The sequence below is a fragment of the Phascolarctos cinereus genome, unplaced genomic scaffold (genome assembly GCF_003287225.1).
Source record: "Phascolarctos cinereus isolate Bilbo 61053 unplaced genomic scaffold, phaCin_HiC Scaffold_9;HRSCAF=440, whole genome shotgun sequence".
Classification (NCBI taxonomy): domain Eukaryota; kingdom Metazoa; phylum Chordata; class Mammalia; order Diprotodontia; family Phascolarctidae; genus Phascolarctos; species Phascolarctos cinereus.
In genome coordinates, this window is record NW_027556402.1 from 44921129 (window position 1) to 44937741 (window position 16613).

General features: G+C 39.2%; 1 protein-coding gene across 1 annotated transcript in view; it reads left to right on the forward strand.

Moving 5' to 3' along the window:
- TET2 (tet methylcytosine dioxygenase 2) overlaps positions 1-8681 on the forward strand; it is a 160485-nt gene extending 151804 nt beyond the window's left edge. Inside the window, exon 12 of the mRNA XM_020974738.2 lies at positions 3807-8681. Within this exon, the coding sequence (XP_020830397.1) occupies positions 3807-5248 (1442 nt within the window). The 3' untranslated portion in view covers positions 5249-8681. The remainder of the gene's footprint in view (positions 1-3806) is intronic.
- The last annotated feature ends 7932 nt before the right edge of the window (positions 8682-16613 follow it).

Below are 16613 nucleotides of genomic sequence, written 5' to 3' on the forward strand. Positions count from 1 at the left end.
AGCAGGGGCAGGTAGAATGGATAGAATACGTCCTTGTATGTCTGATCATTATATTTGTAGGATCATAAGGAAGCACCTGAGGAATCATCTAGTTCACCTTCCTTATTTTACAAATGAAGAAATTGAGGTATAGGGAAGTGAAATGACTTACTCCCGATTTCATAGGAAACAAATAGTAGAGCCCCAAGACTTAATAAATAATAGCACCAACAATAACCATAATAAAGAATGCATTAAAGTTTGCAAAGTGTTTATCTCATTTTATCATCACAACAAACCTAGGAGGTAGGTGCTGTTATTATCTTCATTTTACAGTTGAGGAAACTGAGGCAAACTGAGGTTGTTAAATGGCTTGACCAAGACTGTACACCTAGTAAAGGTGTCTGAGACAGGGTTTGAGCTCAGGTCTTCCTGATTCCAAGTCTAACACGCTATCCATTGCATTACATAATTTTCTCTCATTCCAAATTCAATATCCTTTACTGTCTCTATGTAAATCTGTAATTTTAATTGTTAGCATATAACTCTGTGAATCCTTTATGTTTGCCCATGACAAAAATATTGTTGGGCTTAACTAATTTTGGTTTTGTCTCTTTAAATTTAGAGATTTCTTGAGAAATGATTACTGTGCTTGACGGTTGTAAGCAGAACTGTAGGCATGAATTTTGTTCTAATGGGGCACACAAAAATGTAGGAAGAGGAGACCTTGTGCCTTCCTACCTGACAATGTCACCAACATCAGTTTTAATCAATTACTATATCCTGTTGGCTAATTGATAGCCCAGCTAGCCATTGACAAGAGACACAGAAATAATGCAAAGTTATGGATCCTCCCCTTCTTCTCCCTTCCTTTTCGTGGATTAACACCAGAAGAAAGTCTCAGAAGCAGTATGGTGCAAAGCATTTGCTCCTGTTCTTGAAATCCTGGAACACCAGTTGATATCACCAAGCCTTTAGGCTGTTGCTTAATGTCATAACTTCCAGTGTAAGACTTCTCAGTATTGGGGAGCCAATCATCCCCAAATGTGGCAAAGCTTCAGTGCAATGTTAGCCTTGACTTGGAAGCAAAATTCATTATCATCATCATCATTATCACATTGGTAATAACAAGAATGATAATAGCTGTCATTTATATAGCATTTTAAGGATTATAAAGCCTGTACATGTTAACCTTATTCGATCCTCACAACCAAAATGTTGGTATTGTTGTAGGTCTATTAAAAAGAGTTAAATGTGTGGATTCAATCAGATCACATTTCTTAAGGCCCTATTTTGGATGAATTGGCCTCTGTTTCACAGAGCCCGATACACATACACACACATGTATGTGTGTATATGTTTATATGTGTATAGCATATATACAATACACACCAATCACACTGGTACTCTTGCTCAGGCTTAGCAGAAAGGAGACCAGATGACTTATCTTATGATAACAGGAGTTTAATAAATATTTATTAACTAGTCTAACATCAAGGCACAATTTCTTCCTTTACCTCCTTTAGTTGAGTTGTAAGGGACTTGCTTTTTATAGCACTTGTCCTTTAATTCTTTTTGCCCAGACAACAGTCCTCAGGGCTGCTAAAATCACCCCTTTCACTTGCATTCAATTCACATGACTTTTTTTTTTTAGTTTGGTCATGGAAAGGAAGTGAGGGTTTCTGAAAGTTTCACTTATAATATTGAGAGTTTCACACGTAAGCATAGGCTATTTTCCTTTCCCCAAAGCCCATTAAGAAAGTAGGATTTGCCTTTTTGGTGTAACAAAAATCCAAAACTTTCTTTGTGGTGCCTTTGAACTGTAAATCTGTGACCCTACAGAGAAGTCCAATAAGAGATTGTGGATGGTGACAGGCCAATTGTCACCATTTTCAATTGAAAAAAAAAAACAGTTTACTATGTTGTTGTTGTTCGGTCATTTTTCAGTTGTGTCCAACTCATCATGACCTAATTTGGGGTTTTCTTGGCAAAATACTGGAGTGGTTTTCCATTTCCTTCTCCAGCCCATTTTACAGGTAAGGAAACTGAAGCAAACAGGGTTAAGTGACTTGCCCAGGGTCACACAGCTAAGTATCTGAAACAAGATTTCAACTCAAGAAGTTGAGTCTTCCTAACTCCAGGCCCAGAACTTTATCTACTGCACCACCTAACTGCCCCTACTCTACTGTAATTGTAGGGATTATGCCACTGGAAATAAGATCACCTGATGTGCCATCCAAAATAAACATGACTTCTTTTATTCTCCCTGTACCATCACCAGAGTACCCAATGTTATGTTGCTTTCTGTTCCTACAGCCTAATTTTTTTCAAATAAAAAATAACTCTAATCTTTAATGAAAAAGTTGAAGGCCCTGTTATTTGCAGCACAAAAGTAGAGACACCGCAGATCTTTTTTCTGTTCCTCCACGGATGCTCGCTACCCCCCCCCATTAGTTCTATTTAATAATGCTTAATATCTGGATAGGGATTTAAAGTTTACAAAATGAGTTCATGTACCCAAAATCATTTGAAGATTTCAGAACCCTCTGAGTTGAGGCAAAACATTCCTATTTTTATACCTTAGGAAATGGAGGTTTGGAGAAGTTAAATAATTTGCCCAAGGTCACACAAATGGTAGAACTAGGACTTCTCTCAGATCCAGAGTTCTTTCTTTCCACTACACCACACATCTCATAACATTAGTATTAAGTTGGGGATGCGGAAAGGACACAGTGAAGATTAATTACAGCTTTAAAATGAAAAGTATAAGTTGTGACCATATGAAGTCATAATACTGATTTCACAAGCAATGAGCAATCATAGATCTCATTATGATATAGTCTGTCCTCAGATTTATTCCTATAAGAACCTCAAAACTCTAAAGAAAAAATTTTAGAGATGAATTAGAATACTATAGCTTTGAAGCTATTTGCTTTGTCCTCAGAGTACAATGTGAGCATCACTTCCCCCAATTAAATTTCATTAGATGCTCTTCTAGCTGAAAAATCTAGTTACAAAGAAGCAAAGTTCCTGCTAAAGTATATGGGAGTTAGCCAAGGGTAAACAATTATCTGGTTATTGATCATTGACTGCTGATGAAAAAGATGCTAAGGATCAGTGAGGTGCTACTGAGCTTCCATTTTATTGATGTTGTTTTCACAGTTCACCTTTGGTCCATTTTCCAGAATGTGCTGTGGTGATACAGAGTTGTCATTTTTATTTCTAGCACGCGTGTGATAGCAAGGCATCAGAACATAACATTGAATCAGATCTTAACCTTTTGGGGGTCTTGGACTCCTTTTGGTAGTCTGGTGAAATCTTTGGATCCTCTTTCAGGGTAATATTTTTCAATACATAAAATAAAATACATAGGATTACAAAGGAAACCAAATACAGTAAATATAGTTGTAATCTTTTATTCTTTTTCTCATCCAAGTTCACAGACTCCCTGAACTTTAGGTTAAGAACACAACAATCCCTACTGTGTGGGCTGTTGGTCTAGACCAAAAGTGTCAAAGATGGTGCCTACAGGCAGCACAAAGCCACAACCCTCTTGATTGTGGCTTAAACCAAATTAAAAGGTAATTGGGAAATATTTAATAAGATAAATGGAAATTAAATTAAATTAAAAAAATAAAAGAATATTACATATGAAAATTAAGTCAAGATGTAGCCCATAGGGATTTTTATATGGTGGGTCGTATTTCTGTTTGAGTTTGACAACGTGGGTCTAGACTGTGGTTCTCACACCAATGTAAGTTTTCATTCAGCTTTCACAAACATTTAAATACGTCTATCCTTTTTTGTCCCCTTTCTCCTACCTACAGACCTGTTACGACTTTCTGGACAGCAGCAGCAGCAGCAGCAGCAGCCACAACATCAACATCCCCTAACAAATAACCCTCAGTCACCTTCTGTCAATGCTTACGCTACTTCAGGCCCCCCAAATCTGTATATGAGGCGACCCAACCCAGTTAATCCCTATTCCAGCTCTTCCCACTCTTCAGACCTTTATAGTGGGGCCAACCCTATGAATCTGTATACCACCTCATCCCAGGCTGTAAGCTCTTATTTGAATTCTTCCAATCCCATGAATCCCTATGCAGGGTCTCTGAACCAGAATAATCAATATTCATCTTACCAATGCAATGGAAACATGCCTGTGGATAACTGCTCTGCCTATTTGGGTCCCTGTCCTTCCCAGTCTCAACCAATGGATCTATACAGATATCAGAGCCAAGACCCCCTATCTAAGCTAAATCTCCCACCTATTCATACACTATACCAGCAGAGGTTTGGAAACAGCCAGAGTTTTGGTCCCAAGTACTTGAATTATGGAAACCAAAATATGCCGGTAGATCCCTATAGTAGCTGTACCATTAGACCCAATGTACACCATGTGGGGTCTTTTCCTCCCTACTCCATGCATGATATGGATGGCCATTTCATGGAATCTACTTCAAGGTTACCACCCAGTCTGAACAATCCAAACTTAGACTATACATCTATAAATAAAAATGGTGACCATCACCCGCCTCCCCACTTAGTTCATGACTACCACACTGCTTCAGGTATATTCAGTAGTTCTCCTCATTCCTTCCATCTCCCAAACAAGGACCGTGAGATGCTTTCCCACACAGCTAACGGGTTGTCTAAGATGCTTCCAGGTTTTAACCATGATAGGACTGCTCCTGCTCAAGGAGGCTTAAACAAATTCAATGATGCTAATCATCTAGAAAAGGAGCCACATGCACCAAGCCAGGGTCTGGCCTCTGCCCCAGAGGATAATGATGAGGTATGGTCAGATAGCGAGCACAGCTTTCTGGATCCTGACATCGGTGGAGTGGCAGTGGCCCCAACTCATGGGTCAATTCTCATTGAATGTGCAAAACGCGAGCTCCATGCAACCACCCCCTTAAAAAACCCCAACAGAAACCACCCCACCAGGATATCCCTTGTGTTCTACCAGCATAAAAGCATGAATGAACCAAAACATGGCCTGGCTCTATGGGAAGCCAAAATGGCAGAGAAAGCACGGGAGAAGGAAGAAGAGTGTGAAAAGTATGGCCCAGACTACGTGCCTCAGAAAACCTATGGTAAGAAAACAAAACGGGAGCCTGTCGAGCCTCATGAACCCTCAGAACCAACCTACTTGCGATTCATCAAGTCTCTTGCCCAAAGGACAATGTCTGTCACCACCAACTCCACAGTAACTACATCTCCATATGCCTTTACACGGGTCACAGGGCCTTATAACAGATATATATGACGTCACACCTTCTGTTGGTTACCTCATTTATAAAGATGACCACCAATCGGTCAGTGGGGGAGAGTTCTCATTTTGATGGGGGGGGGAGGGAACAGATACCATATTTATGCTCAACATGGTGGAATAACCTCAGCACACCAGCAAAAAAAAAAAAATGAGGTAGTCTTACCATGGCACTTACTTTCCACTGACTAGTAATAAGTGGTCACCGATGGTAGGTGGGAAATGAGACCAAAGCATTCTATGCAAAAAAGAAGTAAGAGGGGCGGAAGTGTTTCGCAATTTACATTTTGAAAACACTGGTTCTATTATTGGATGAGATAATATGTAAATGTGAATTTTCCTTACAACTCTGCACATCTGTGACCACTTTTAATAATATCAAGTTTGCATAGTCATGGAACAAGAGTCAAACAAATGCCATAGTGTTACAGGAGGAATCATAAAATACCATCTGGTGCTGAATATATGATGTACTGAAAGACTGGAATTATGGGTTTTTAACATGCAGTTTTTACTGTAATCTTAATATTAGCTTTTATTTATCAAAACAGATACATAGAACATGAAAATGAATAGACAGCAAACACTGAATTTGTTTGGAAATCCTAAAATATGGTGCTAAGAAGATGGTGTCCTTAATATAGACTTTGAACATTTAATGCCTTTATAACAGTCAAAATGTTAACAGTGTACTCAAATGCCTTTGAATGACAGGGGCACCTTTTCATCCAAGTTTTTATCCTAGTTAATGTATTCTTACACAAGTTTTTTAAAATGTGGAAATTTTAAAGGCCTCTGGATTTTGCTCATCCAGTGAAGTCCTCATTAGGACAATAAGCATATAGATGTACATATATATATATATATATATATACATACTATGTATATGTGCACATATACATGCACATTCATGTATAATTATAAATATTTTAATGGTGTTTTAGAAGCACTTTGTCTACCTAAGCTTTGACAACTTGAACAATGCTAAGGTACTGAGACATTTGAAATGAAATCGTTTACTTTAATTTTAAAATGTAAAGTGATTTTTAAAGAAAAAAAGCTTTTAAATATATATGTATATATATATTTTTTTCATTTTTAGCCATATATCTGCTGGTGGGCTACATATCCATTCTAATGCAGCCAGTTACAACTGAAACGGGGCTTGCTGGATTCAAGGGAATACTTTTAGTACACAAAACACATGTTTTCTGGTGCTCATTTCACTGCTATACTGTAAACCCGTTTTATACAATTGTTATGACAAGTTCATTGCTCAAATGTGGACAGTTTGAAGACAGATTTTCTATTAACCACAGTTAACAATTAGCCACAAACTGCAGATTCGATGGCTGTAGTTAGCTTGGGCCTACACCATTTCCTGGCTCCCTAAGTTCTTAGAGGATGGGAAAGGCAGCCTGCTTTGTCTTGATAACTGTGTACATGGTGATATACGTCATCTCTCGGTATTAAGTGTCCTCTTGAACCCGGAAGACTAAGCAGGCTGATGCCTACCCAAGATGATAAAACAGGGTTAGTTCTGTGTGTTTCTGTTGATTAAAAAGAAACAAAAAACAGGCAGCTGGTTTGCTGTGGTGGTTTTAAGTCTATAATTTGTATTAAAAAAAAAGAAGCAAAAGAGTTGTATAGTAAATTAAATTGTAAACGAACCTTTTTTTAACACGATGCTTTAGTATTTTAGTACTGTAAAAATTAAAATATATTAAATATATTATATATATATTTGGGTTTGAAAGTGAATTCACATCATGATGGTGCTACTCAGCCTGCTACAAATAAATCCTAATGTGAGCTAAGAGTACATTAAAGGTTGGAGTGATGTTCCTACTTGTCATATACCTCAACACTAGCTTGGCAATAGGAAATTGAACTGAGAGTGAAAGTTTATAACATTGTATACCATCTTTTTTTTAGTTTTGTTTTGTTTCCAACAGTCATTTTTTTAAAATAAATTTTTTAAAACATACCTTTTTCTCAATACTTGATATCTTAACAAGTATAACTTGAAATTTCAACCTTTTTTCGTTCTAAAACTTCAGGGATATTTCAGCTCGTTCTCCTTACTCCAACACGTCAACTGTGTGTATGTAAAGCTATTGTAGGTTAATAAATACATTCTTTTTTTTTTCAGGGATTTAACCCTTCTATTTTGAATCCCTCCTCTAATTTTTTCTGTAAATGTATTAATGTAACTACAACTAATTTTGTAAATTTGTTGACTTTTTATTGTAATAAAAGTGTTTTTTTACAGTTTAGGGAATGTTTTGACTGTTTCAAGCAGGAAAAAAAATATACATGAAAGTAGAATGCACTGAGCTAATAAAGGGAAAAAAATAAGGCAGGGGTTTGGCAAGTGGCCATTTTACCGGAGTTTCACAACTCTCTAAATAAGGTTTTTATGATACTGTAATAAACAAAGGTACAGACAGTTTGAGGGCTTCCCTAAACGTGCAAACCACCATCACCTAGATATATGTTGTGCAATATACTGTATAATTAAATTTTGGTCTAAAGAAACGTTTGACTAGCAGGATTTCAAATGAATTCTTAATCAAAAGGAAGCCCTTGGGTTTTATTGGTCGAATATTTATAACATGGCTCTTTGCCTTTTCAAAAAAAAAAAAATTCTCACGTTTGCGATTATGTCTACTATGATGCAAACATTTCAGAAATGTTTGATTTGCATTTTTACATCAAACCAAAAGTTTTTTGTTTGTTTGTTTGTTTTTAGGTTTTAAAACTATCATGGTAGTATTAACCTGATTCAATTTTTTTTTTAATGGCTGGTTTGGAGTCTGTACAATTGTCACATCACTCATGGTGAATATTTGTTTTTTTAGACTACCCATCAGCATTTGCCAAACCACTGGTGGACAACTGAGTAAGCTCAGTTGGGGGGAGGGGGGAGAAGGCGGGATTCAATTTTTATTGTAAATATAGACCTGTAATTTTGGTGTACAGAACCCTGCCTCAGTTAGAATGAATGGAAAGCAGACATAAATTGCTTGTATAGGACTATCAGGTTGACTATAGCCATACTTGAAAATGCTTCTGAGTGGTGTCAACTTTACTTGAATGAATTTTTTTCATCTTGATTGACGCACAGTGATGTATAGTCACTTCTAAAGCTAGTGGTTAACTTGTGTAGGAACTTTTTGCAGTTTGACACTAAGCAAATGAACTTCTGTGTGCATTTTCTATGCTTTATGTTCTTTTTCCCCCTTTGATTTCATTTCATTTTCATGAGATGTTTGGTTTGTCTGCAAAAAAAAAAAATCTGAAGATGGTTATAAATACTGTAAGTATTGTAATGTAATGAATGCAGGTTATTTGAAAGCTGTTTATTATTATATCATTCCTGATAACGCTATGTGGGTGTTTTTAATAAAATTTATATTTATTTAATGCACTCTAAATTTGTCTTGCAAAAGCCTGTTTCCTGTTTGATAACCATTGGGAGAAGAGGAAAGAAATCATTCCTTACAATCCCTTTGGATGGTTAAATTTTAAGTACAGAATTTAATAACCAAGATAATTTAGGTCCTTCCCACCACACCAACCCCTCCCATTAAAAAAAAAAAACAGAACACTTTGCATCTAAATGTCCAAATAATTGAGGCTGATGCTTTTTTTAAAAAATAAATAATCCAAGAATTGTGACTATTCAAGTAATTGTGTGTATATAGATAGTATCAGAGGCGAGAGCTAGTGAGTGACAGCTCTCTGGAGTTCACTATTGGTGCTCCTTGTTAACACCAGCCCAGGTGGAATTAGGCAGGTCTGCTAGAAGAGACCGTGCCTCCTTAAACAAAGGATTTGGTTTCACGGTTTTAAAATATCTATTTCTATGCCCAGCCCTCTTCAGCCCTTCTGTTCTCTGAATTCCACACCCACACCACACAAATAGCCTCTCCCTCCCCATCATGTCTCTACATGCACCGGTTTGTCTTCCCTTTACCAAATAAAGGAAGTAGAGTAATGATTGGTGATAAAGGAGACTAACAGAGCGGAGAGAGTCCCTATCAAAAAGAGAACACCAATTTGGATGTCATTCTCCTTTTACCTATAACTTCCCGGAACTTGAGGCTAAATATACTCATTTGTCCTTCTCCCCTTCCTCCCCTCTTCTCCCCTCCCTACTCCTTCCTCTCCGGGAATCTCTCACTTCTTTCTAGCCTCTCACTGAAAGGCTCTGCACAAGTACCCAAGAGTCATTAAGAGTGGCTATTGTTTGTGAGTTTCCCAACCCTCTCTTTGGCAGGGAAATAGTTCTCATCACGAAGAGGGAGAATTCCCGGCCCCACCCTCCCCCAGTCCCTCCTTAACCTTCCAGTCCTTCCTGACTCAGGGCAAACTTTGATTTAAATACCCCAAGCCTCCAGGACTTGTAGGCAGACTCAGGAAGGCTGCTCCTAGGACCCAGCTTCAAGCTGGCAGCATCAGTAGGATCGGCAGGTTCCTCAATAGCCATTAAAAAGCAAGGATCTAATTATTTTTCCTTTTTTTTTTCTCCTTCTTCAAACCTCTGGGCACACTGTCAACCCTCATTACAGCATCCATCATCTGTCTGCACCTTTGAGTGTTCCCTCTCTGCACATTTGCATGTCTCAGGTGCCTGGGGCCAGGAGATTTAAGACTCAGCTCTCCCCAGTGCCCTCCCGGCCCCCTTGTCGTGTTCCCTAATGGGGAAGGCTGGGGGTGGGGGTGGGGGGATCTTATTGGGAGCAGAGGTGCAGCCCTGCTTCCTGAGAGAGTACAGGTGGACTTGTATGCCGCAGACAGCTGGAAATAACAGATGAGCCAGCGTGAGCAAAGCTTTATTGGTACGTGGGCTTTTCTGGAAATAATTGCCAAGAATGAACCTATTCACGCAAGCACGCCTGCGCAGAGATGTCTCCTCACACTGCTGCTTGCCTCCTTTCCCAGTCGCACCATCTGCCTGCTAATTCTTTTTAAGTTTTTCCTTCTGCTGGCTTCCTTCTGTTCTCCTTCATAGCATTAGTTGATGTTAGACATACACTGTGACTGCCATTCTTACCAGAGTATTTGAAAACATTTGCCTTTCTTTGTATCTCCCGTTTAGCACAGTGCCTGCCACACACAGTAGGTGCTTAATAAATGCTTATTGCCTAAGTGACTGAAACCAGTTTCAAAAGTTATTGGGTTCTAGATCAAGGTGGAAGTTTCTTGAAAGCCATCTGGTACAACTCTCTCATTTAACACATGAGGAAACAGACTAAGAGGGCTTAAAATGACTTAGGATCATAGATGCAGAGCTAGATGTCATCCAGTCCTGAGATGACGAAAATGAGGTTCATGGAGGCTGTGACTTGTCCAAGGCAGTTAAACTTCAATGGCAGGATTTGAACCCAGGCCTTCTGACTTCCCAGCCTCTGGCTCTTTCCACTGAATCTTCAGGGAGAAGTAAGCCTAAGGAATTGTCTTCCTTAGTGATGTGGAAGAGTAACCAGTCTAGTAGACGTGGACTCTTCCTTCTGTCCTGCACCCAGCACAGTGTCTGACACAAACCAGGTACTTGATAAGCCCTGGACTGATCAATTAGCCCTGAATGACTGGGGCTGTTCCCCACTGCCTTCCATTAAGATTTTTCACTCCTCATGCATGGAGTTGCAAGGTTTAGTGAGATAATGTTCACTTGCCAAATGTTTTGGCAATTTTTTTTTCATGAACCACCATAGTTTGCCTTGACTATAAATCTGGTCCAATATTAACCCATGCCTTGTCAATTTACCAACAATATTCATTTCTTTTAGACTAACTTTTTTTTGGTAGAAGGATGGAATGGGGGAAATTAGAAGAAATCTGTGTAGTATTCTCAATGATCCCAAACTGCTGTCCATCTTTTTAATGCCAGCATTCTGCTGGTCTGGAGAGAGGGACTAGGTCTGGGGCCTCATTGGTAGAATTAGAGAATGTAGATCCCTCCAGCAGGTAGAAGCAATTGGGTTTAGCACTTAGTTTGCTAGAATAGTCAGAATGGAAAGCTACCAGATGTACTTGCCTTCCTTCCCCCCAGTTCAAGCTGCACTCCAAGTGAGCCCTTTGTAAGCCAAGTTCTGAACAAATCTCTCCCTTGGTGGTAGTAGCATCACTAGTAGAAGGCTTATGGTGTTCTGGGGTCTCCAAACCTACGAACCAGCTGGTTTCTGCCTCCCTCTCATTGGATTTTGTGTCCTAAGCCTAAAAAGTTGATATGAAGGCACCACCACACCCAAGTTATTGTTGCCTCCCAACAGAATTGCTACTTTTGATTCCACATTCCATACTTAAGGTACCTAGCCAAGAGAACTCACAGACCCACCAATATAATGGGGAAAGCTACCTTCCAGCTTCTGTCTGTTTCGTAATAATTCTTATGCCAATATGAAATGGTTTCCCTCTAACTGTAAATAGCTCCTTAATAGCACAGAAACACATTGCATGACAATAACATCTTTGGGTAATCTAGGCTCATGGTCTGGACCAGTGAAAAGAACCTTGAAACCCAGGACCTGAGTTTCAACCCAACTTTGCTATTTACTACCTATGTGACCTTGGGGAAGTGACTCTGTCTTTTGAACTGGTCTATTCCTGATCTACAATGAGGGGGTTTGGACAAGATAATCTTTAGATGACCTCTCTTTTATCTCTAGATCTATGACTCCATCCGTAATCCCATACCCTGCTTAGATGAACAGATAATTCAGTTGTTTTGGATACGGTTCCTAAAACAATCAGTCTGATTTTGATTCCTGAAAATCCTGAGATTCCAAACCTACCCTCTCCCTCCCTCTCCCTGTCTCTCCCTCTCTCTCTCTCTCCTGCCCTATCTCCAGCATTGGGATATCTAAGTCATTAGCAAGGATTCCCTGAAAGTGGGACCATGAAGAATGCTTCTCTCTTCAGTGAGGTAGAGTGGAAAGACAGCTAACCTGAATTCCAAATCCTGAGTTCAAATCCCAGCACCATCCCTTAAACTTGGGCAAGTTGTTTAACTTCTCTGTGCCTCAGTTTTCTCATCTGTAAAATTAAGGGATTGGACTAGAAAGCATCTAAGATCCCTTCAAGTTTTAAACCTGTGATTAATGATCCCATAACGGCTGAAGTCCCTTCCAGCTGTAGGGCTAATTTTATCACCCTGTTATAAGGGATATGGTCCATCCTCTCTTCTCTCCTAAGCTTGCCCCTGTGCTAGAGGAGAGAAAAGAGTGTTCAGGCTCCTCCTACTGGCTAGATCTTGTAACTGTGCCTGTCTTACTCCCAGGTGTCCCAAAGAAGGCATCCCCTACTCCAACCCCCATTTGTCTCTGGTAAGACCTGTCCATTGGAGGAGCAAAAAACATGTGTTCACAGAACCTGGTGAAGTCCCTGCCAAAGAGAAGGGAGAAGGTGGTTCCCAGCAAAAGGGCTGAGCCTACTTTCTCCAAGTCCCCAGTGCTCCAAACTGCAGTTCAGACCACTCTCTGGGTCTCATGACTGTTGCTAAGCACCCTACTGTTGCCATGACGTCATTGTTTCCATAGTATTGAATGCATCTCATGGCTGATAAAAACTGAGACTGGAAGGCTAAAAGCAGAACAAAGCCCCAGAACAGCTAAGAGTAGAAGAGAAACATGGGGCAATTGGGGGGAAATAATTAAGTTTTTATTCCCAGAAATTTAGGGTGATCTCATCTGTATGTTTAAATGTTCAATTTTGTAGAAGTGGTCATTTAGTTTCAGGCCCAAGATATAATCATACACATAAAGTACTTCCAGACGGTCTATGTTGAGCAGGAAGGCACTTGGAGCAGGTTTGGTTTCTTAGGGGTGGGGGTAGATGGGTAGGGAGGCTTAGCATAAGTTATTCATTGTTTTTAAAGCTGATTTCATGAGGGCATTACATAGGTTCCAGTTTTGTAGGTTGACATTAGCTTGAGTTATTGCAATAACTGAGACTCTTTACTCTCTCTCATGGACTTTATACACACACGTTTTACATATATATACATATATATGTATATACTTATACATATATATTTATATATACACACACATATATACACATATATACATATATGTGTGTATATACACACATACATGTGTATGTATGTTCATGTATATGTTGTACATATGAATATATACACATATATACACATATGTATGTATTATATATACATGCATTATATATATTATATACACACATTAGAGAGAGAGAGATTGAAAGAGAGGAGAGGAGAGAGAAGAAAGAGAGAGATTGAGAGTTAGGGAGGGAAGGAGTAAGAAACGGAGAGAGAGAAGGAGGGAGGGAGAGAGAGACAAAGAAAGAAAGAGAGAAAATTGATTAGCCACAGCTTCTGTAAGGGGCTTTAGAGGTCATCCGGTCCAACCCTCTCATTTCCTCATTTTAAAGATGAGGAAACCAAAGCGAGGTGACTTATCCGAAGTGACACAGTTAGTCGACGTCAGAGGCAGACTTCTATTCTAGGCTGCTTGACTGGCAGTTCTAGGGTCTTTGCACTACAGCAGTTGCGTCTCCCACAAAATGAAATGCAAAATAAAGTAGGACAGAAAAGTCTGGGTAATCTGGACAAGGTGAATTCTGGTTTTATGATCATCTAAAGCAGACAAGGCTGAAGTTTGCCTTTGCTAAGGTAGGATAGTATACTGGATAGCATGTTCGACTGACACTTATCTGCATGTCTGTGAGCAGTTCACATCACGTTTCTGAATCTCAGTTTCCTCATCTGTCAAATTACTTATTAGAAAGAGAAATCAATTTGCTAACTAATAACTCATATTTGCATGGTACTAATGTATTATGCAAGTATGAGCTAGTTAATAAAAAAGCATAAACAAGATTGGCAGAAGAGAAATGGTTAACCTGTTTGCTATTATAAATATAACACATTAGTTATCAATATACAAATAGATGCTGCTAATTACAAGTGAGTTTTAGCAATTCATTAAAACAAACCTGGCAGGATCTCGGCTTAGAAATTAGCTATGTTTGCAGAGTGGAGCAGAGAACCAGGAAAGCAAATTATATAATAACAACAACAGGATAGAGGAAAACAACTTTGAAAGGCTTCAGAAATCTGATCAACGCAATAACCAACCAGGATTCCAGAGGACCAGAGATGACACATGCTCGCCACCTCCTGCCACAGGGGAGATGGACCCGGGGTGCAAAAACTGACATGGTTGGGGCATGTCCAATGTAGAAATCTGTTTTGTTTGACATTGCTTTGGTATTTTGGTTTTTTTTTTTTAAATAAATGTTTGGGTTTTTTTTCCTTTTTTTCTCTACGGGGAAGGTAAAGGGAATAGATTTTTGTTAATTTTTTGAAAAGAGAAAATTAAATTAAAAAAAATAAATGCACTTAAAGAATCACAGATTTAGACCAGGAAGGGATCTTAGAAGTCATTTAATCCAACTCCTCATTACACATAACAAGACAGAGCAATCCCAGGAGGTACAAGGGCCTGATGTGTGATGGTCCATGGGGCCACAAAGTGTCAGACACAACTGAACAATTAAACAACATTCAATAGAAGTCTTGGGGAAAACCTTAGTGGGTGTGAGTGTGATACATGACCAGGACTGGCACATGGAAAATTCTGGGGAGAAAACAAAAAGAAAGGTATAATATTCTCCAACATGACAAAGAAAAACCTGACCCTTATCTAGAGGATCTCTCTCCCTCTTTCTCTCCTTTCTTCCTAAGAGACAACACAAGAACTAGTTTAAGTCTCCATGTAGGGAAGGGGTGAATTGATAGCAGGTAAGTTGCCATATCACCCACATAAGCCCACGGTGGGGATTGCAAATGTGCAGCCCTGCCGTTTCTTCTGTTGCTGTTGCTCTTTCCTGATCTTAGGTGATGTGATATGTGACACAGAACAGCCTTGCGAACTTTGAAAAGTCAGAAGAATGAATGACTAGAGGTCAATGACAGTAGCCCATGGCAGAGACAGTGGTAAGTAACTACCTTGGACGAGCCAGCAGAGACTTAAGGAGGGACCTGTCAGTGAATCCTCCATTCTTCAAACAAAGCAGTGACTTGTCCCTTGTCTGGGCTGCATCCAGAAGTGAAACTGGTAGAAGGAATATTTGCAGCAACCATACTCTGCCCATGGCCCTATGTAGTAGAGAGGAGAGTTTGCCCCAGTTCTGGAGAATGTCTTTGTACCTCTGCTCTTATTATATATAGACATAGATATATAGATATAGATATGTGTGTGTCTGTATGTATGCATATTTTTGTCTAGGGAATTGGGTTAAGTGACTTGCCCAGGGTCACACGGCTAGTAAGTGTTATGTATCTGAGACTAGATTTGAACTCACGTCCTCCTGAATCTAGGGTCGGTGCTTTATCCACTGCGCCACCTCACTGCTCCTACTTATTATATCTTCTTACTAAAAATTCCTTTTTAAAGGCTCATTTATGTGATTTACTTATCAATGATATTGAGATACCAACTGGTTAAATGATACTAGAGACATATTGTCCCAAGCAAATGATACTGGGCTAATAACCACATGCAAATTAGCAATACTATTAGAATAATTGCTTCAACCCCTTAGGGGTTATCCCAGGAACTCTGAGAAGGAAATGTGGCTGCCATCTTTGAGTCCCAGAGAAATTAAATGATTTGCCAGTGTCACATAAGCAGCAGTAAGTTTATTTGAATGTAAGTTTTGGAAATTCTGGTTCAGCACTCTTTATTCTGTATCATACTGCTTTCCTCCATTCCTTCATCTGTAAAAATGAGGTATTTGGATTTGTTATTCAGTCATTTTTTTTTGTCATATCTGACTCCCTTATGACCCCATATGGGATTTTCTTGGCAAAGATACTGGAGTGGTTTGCTATTTCCTTCTCCAGCTCATTTTACAGATGAGGAAACTGAGGCAAAGTTAAGTGACTTGTCCATGACCATATAGCTAATAAGTGTCTGAAGCCAGATTTGAACTCAGGAAGGTCGGTCTTTCTGACTCCAGGCCCAACACTCTATCCACTGCACCAACCTAGCTAAGGCACTTGAATTAGATGATCCTAAAGTTCTCTCCAGTTTTTAAAGTTCTATGGGTCCATGAAAAAAGAAATTGTATAAAATAAAGAAGGACAAATGAATTTTTGCATGGAAATAGGGGAAGAGAGAGGTTTGAAGAATAATAAACTCGTATTTCTGATGTGCTTTAAGATTTACAAAATTCAACCACCCTGTCAGGAGACAAAGTATCATTTTCTGATTTTACAGATAAGGTAACTGAGGGCAGAAAAGCAGAGATGTTCACAATGTCACATAACTTGTAAGTAGCAGAACCAAGGCTTGTCTGTAGGTCACTGGACTATAAA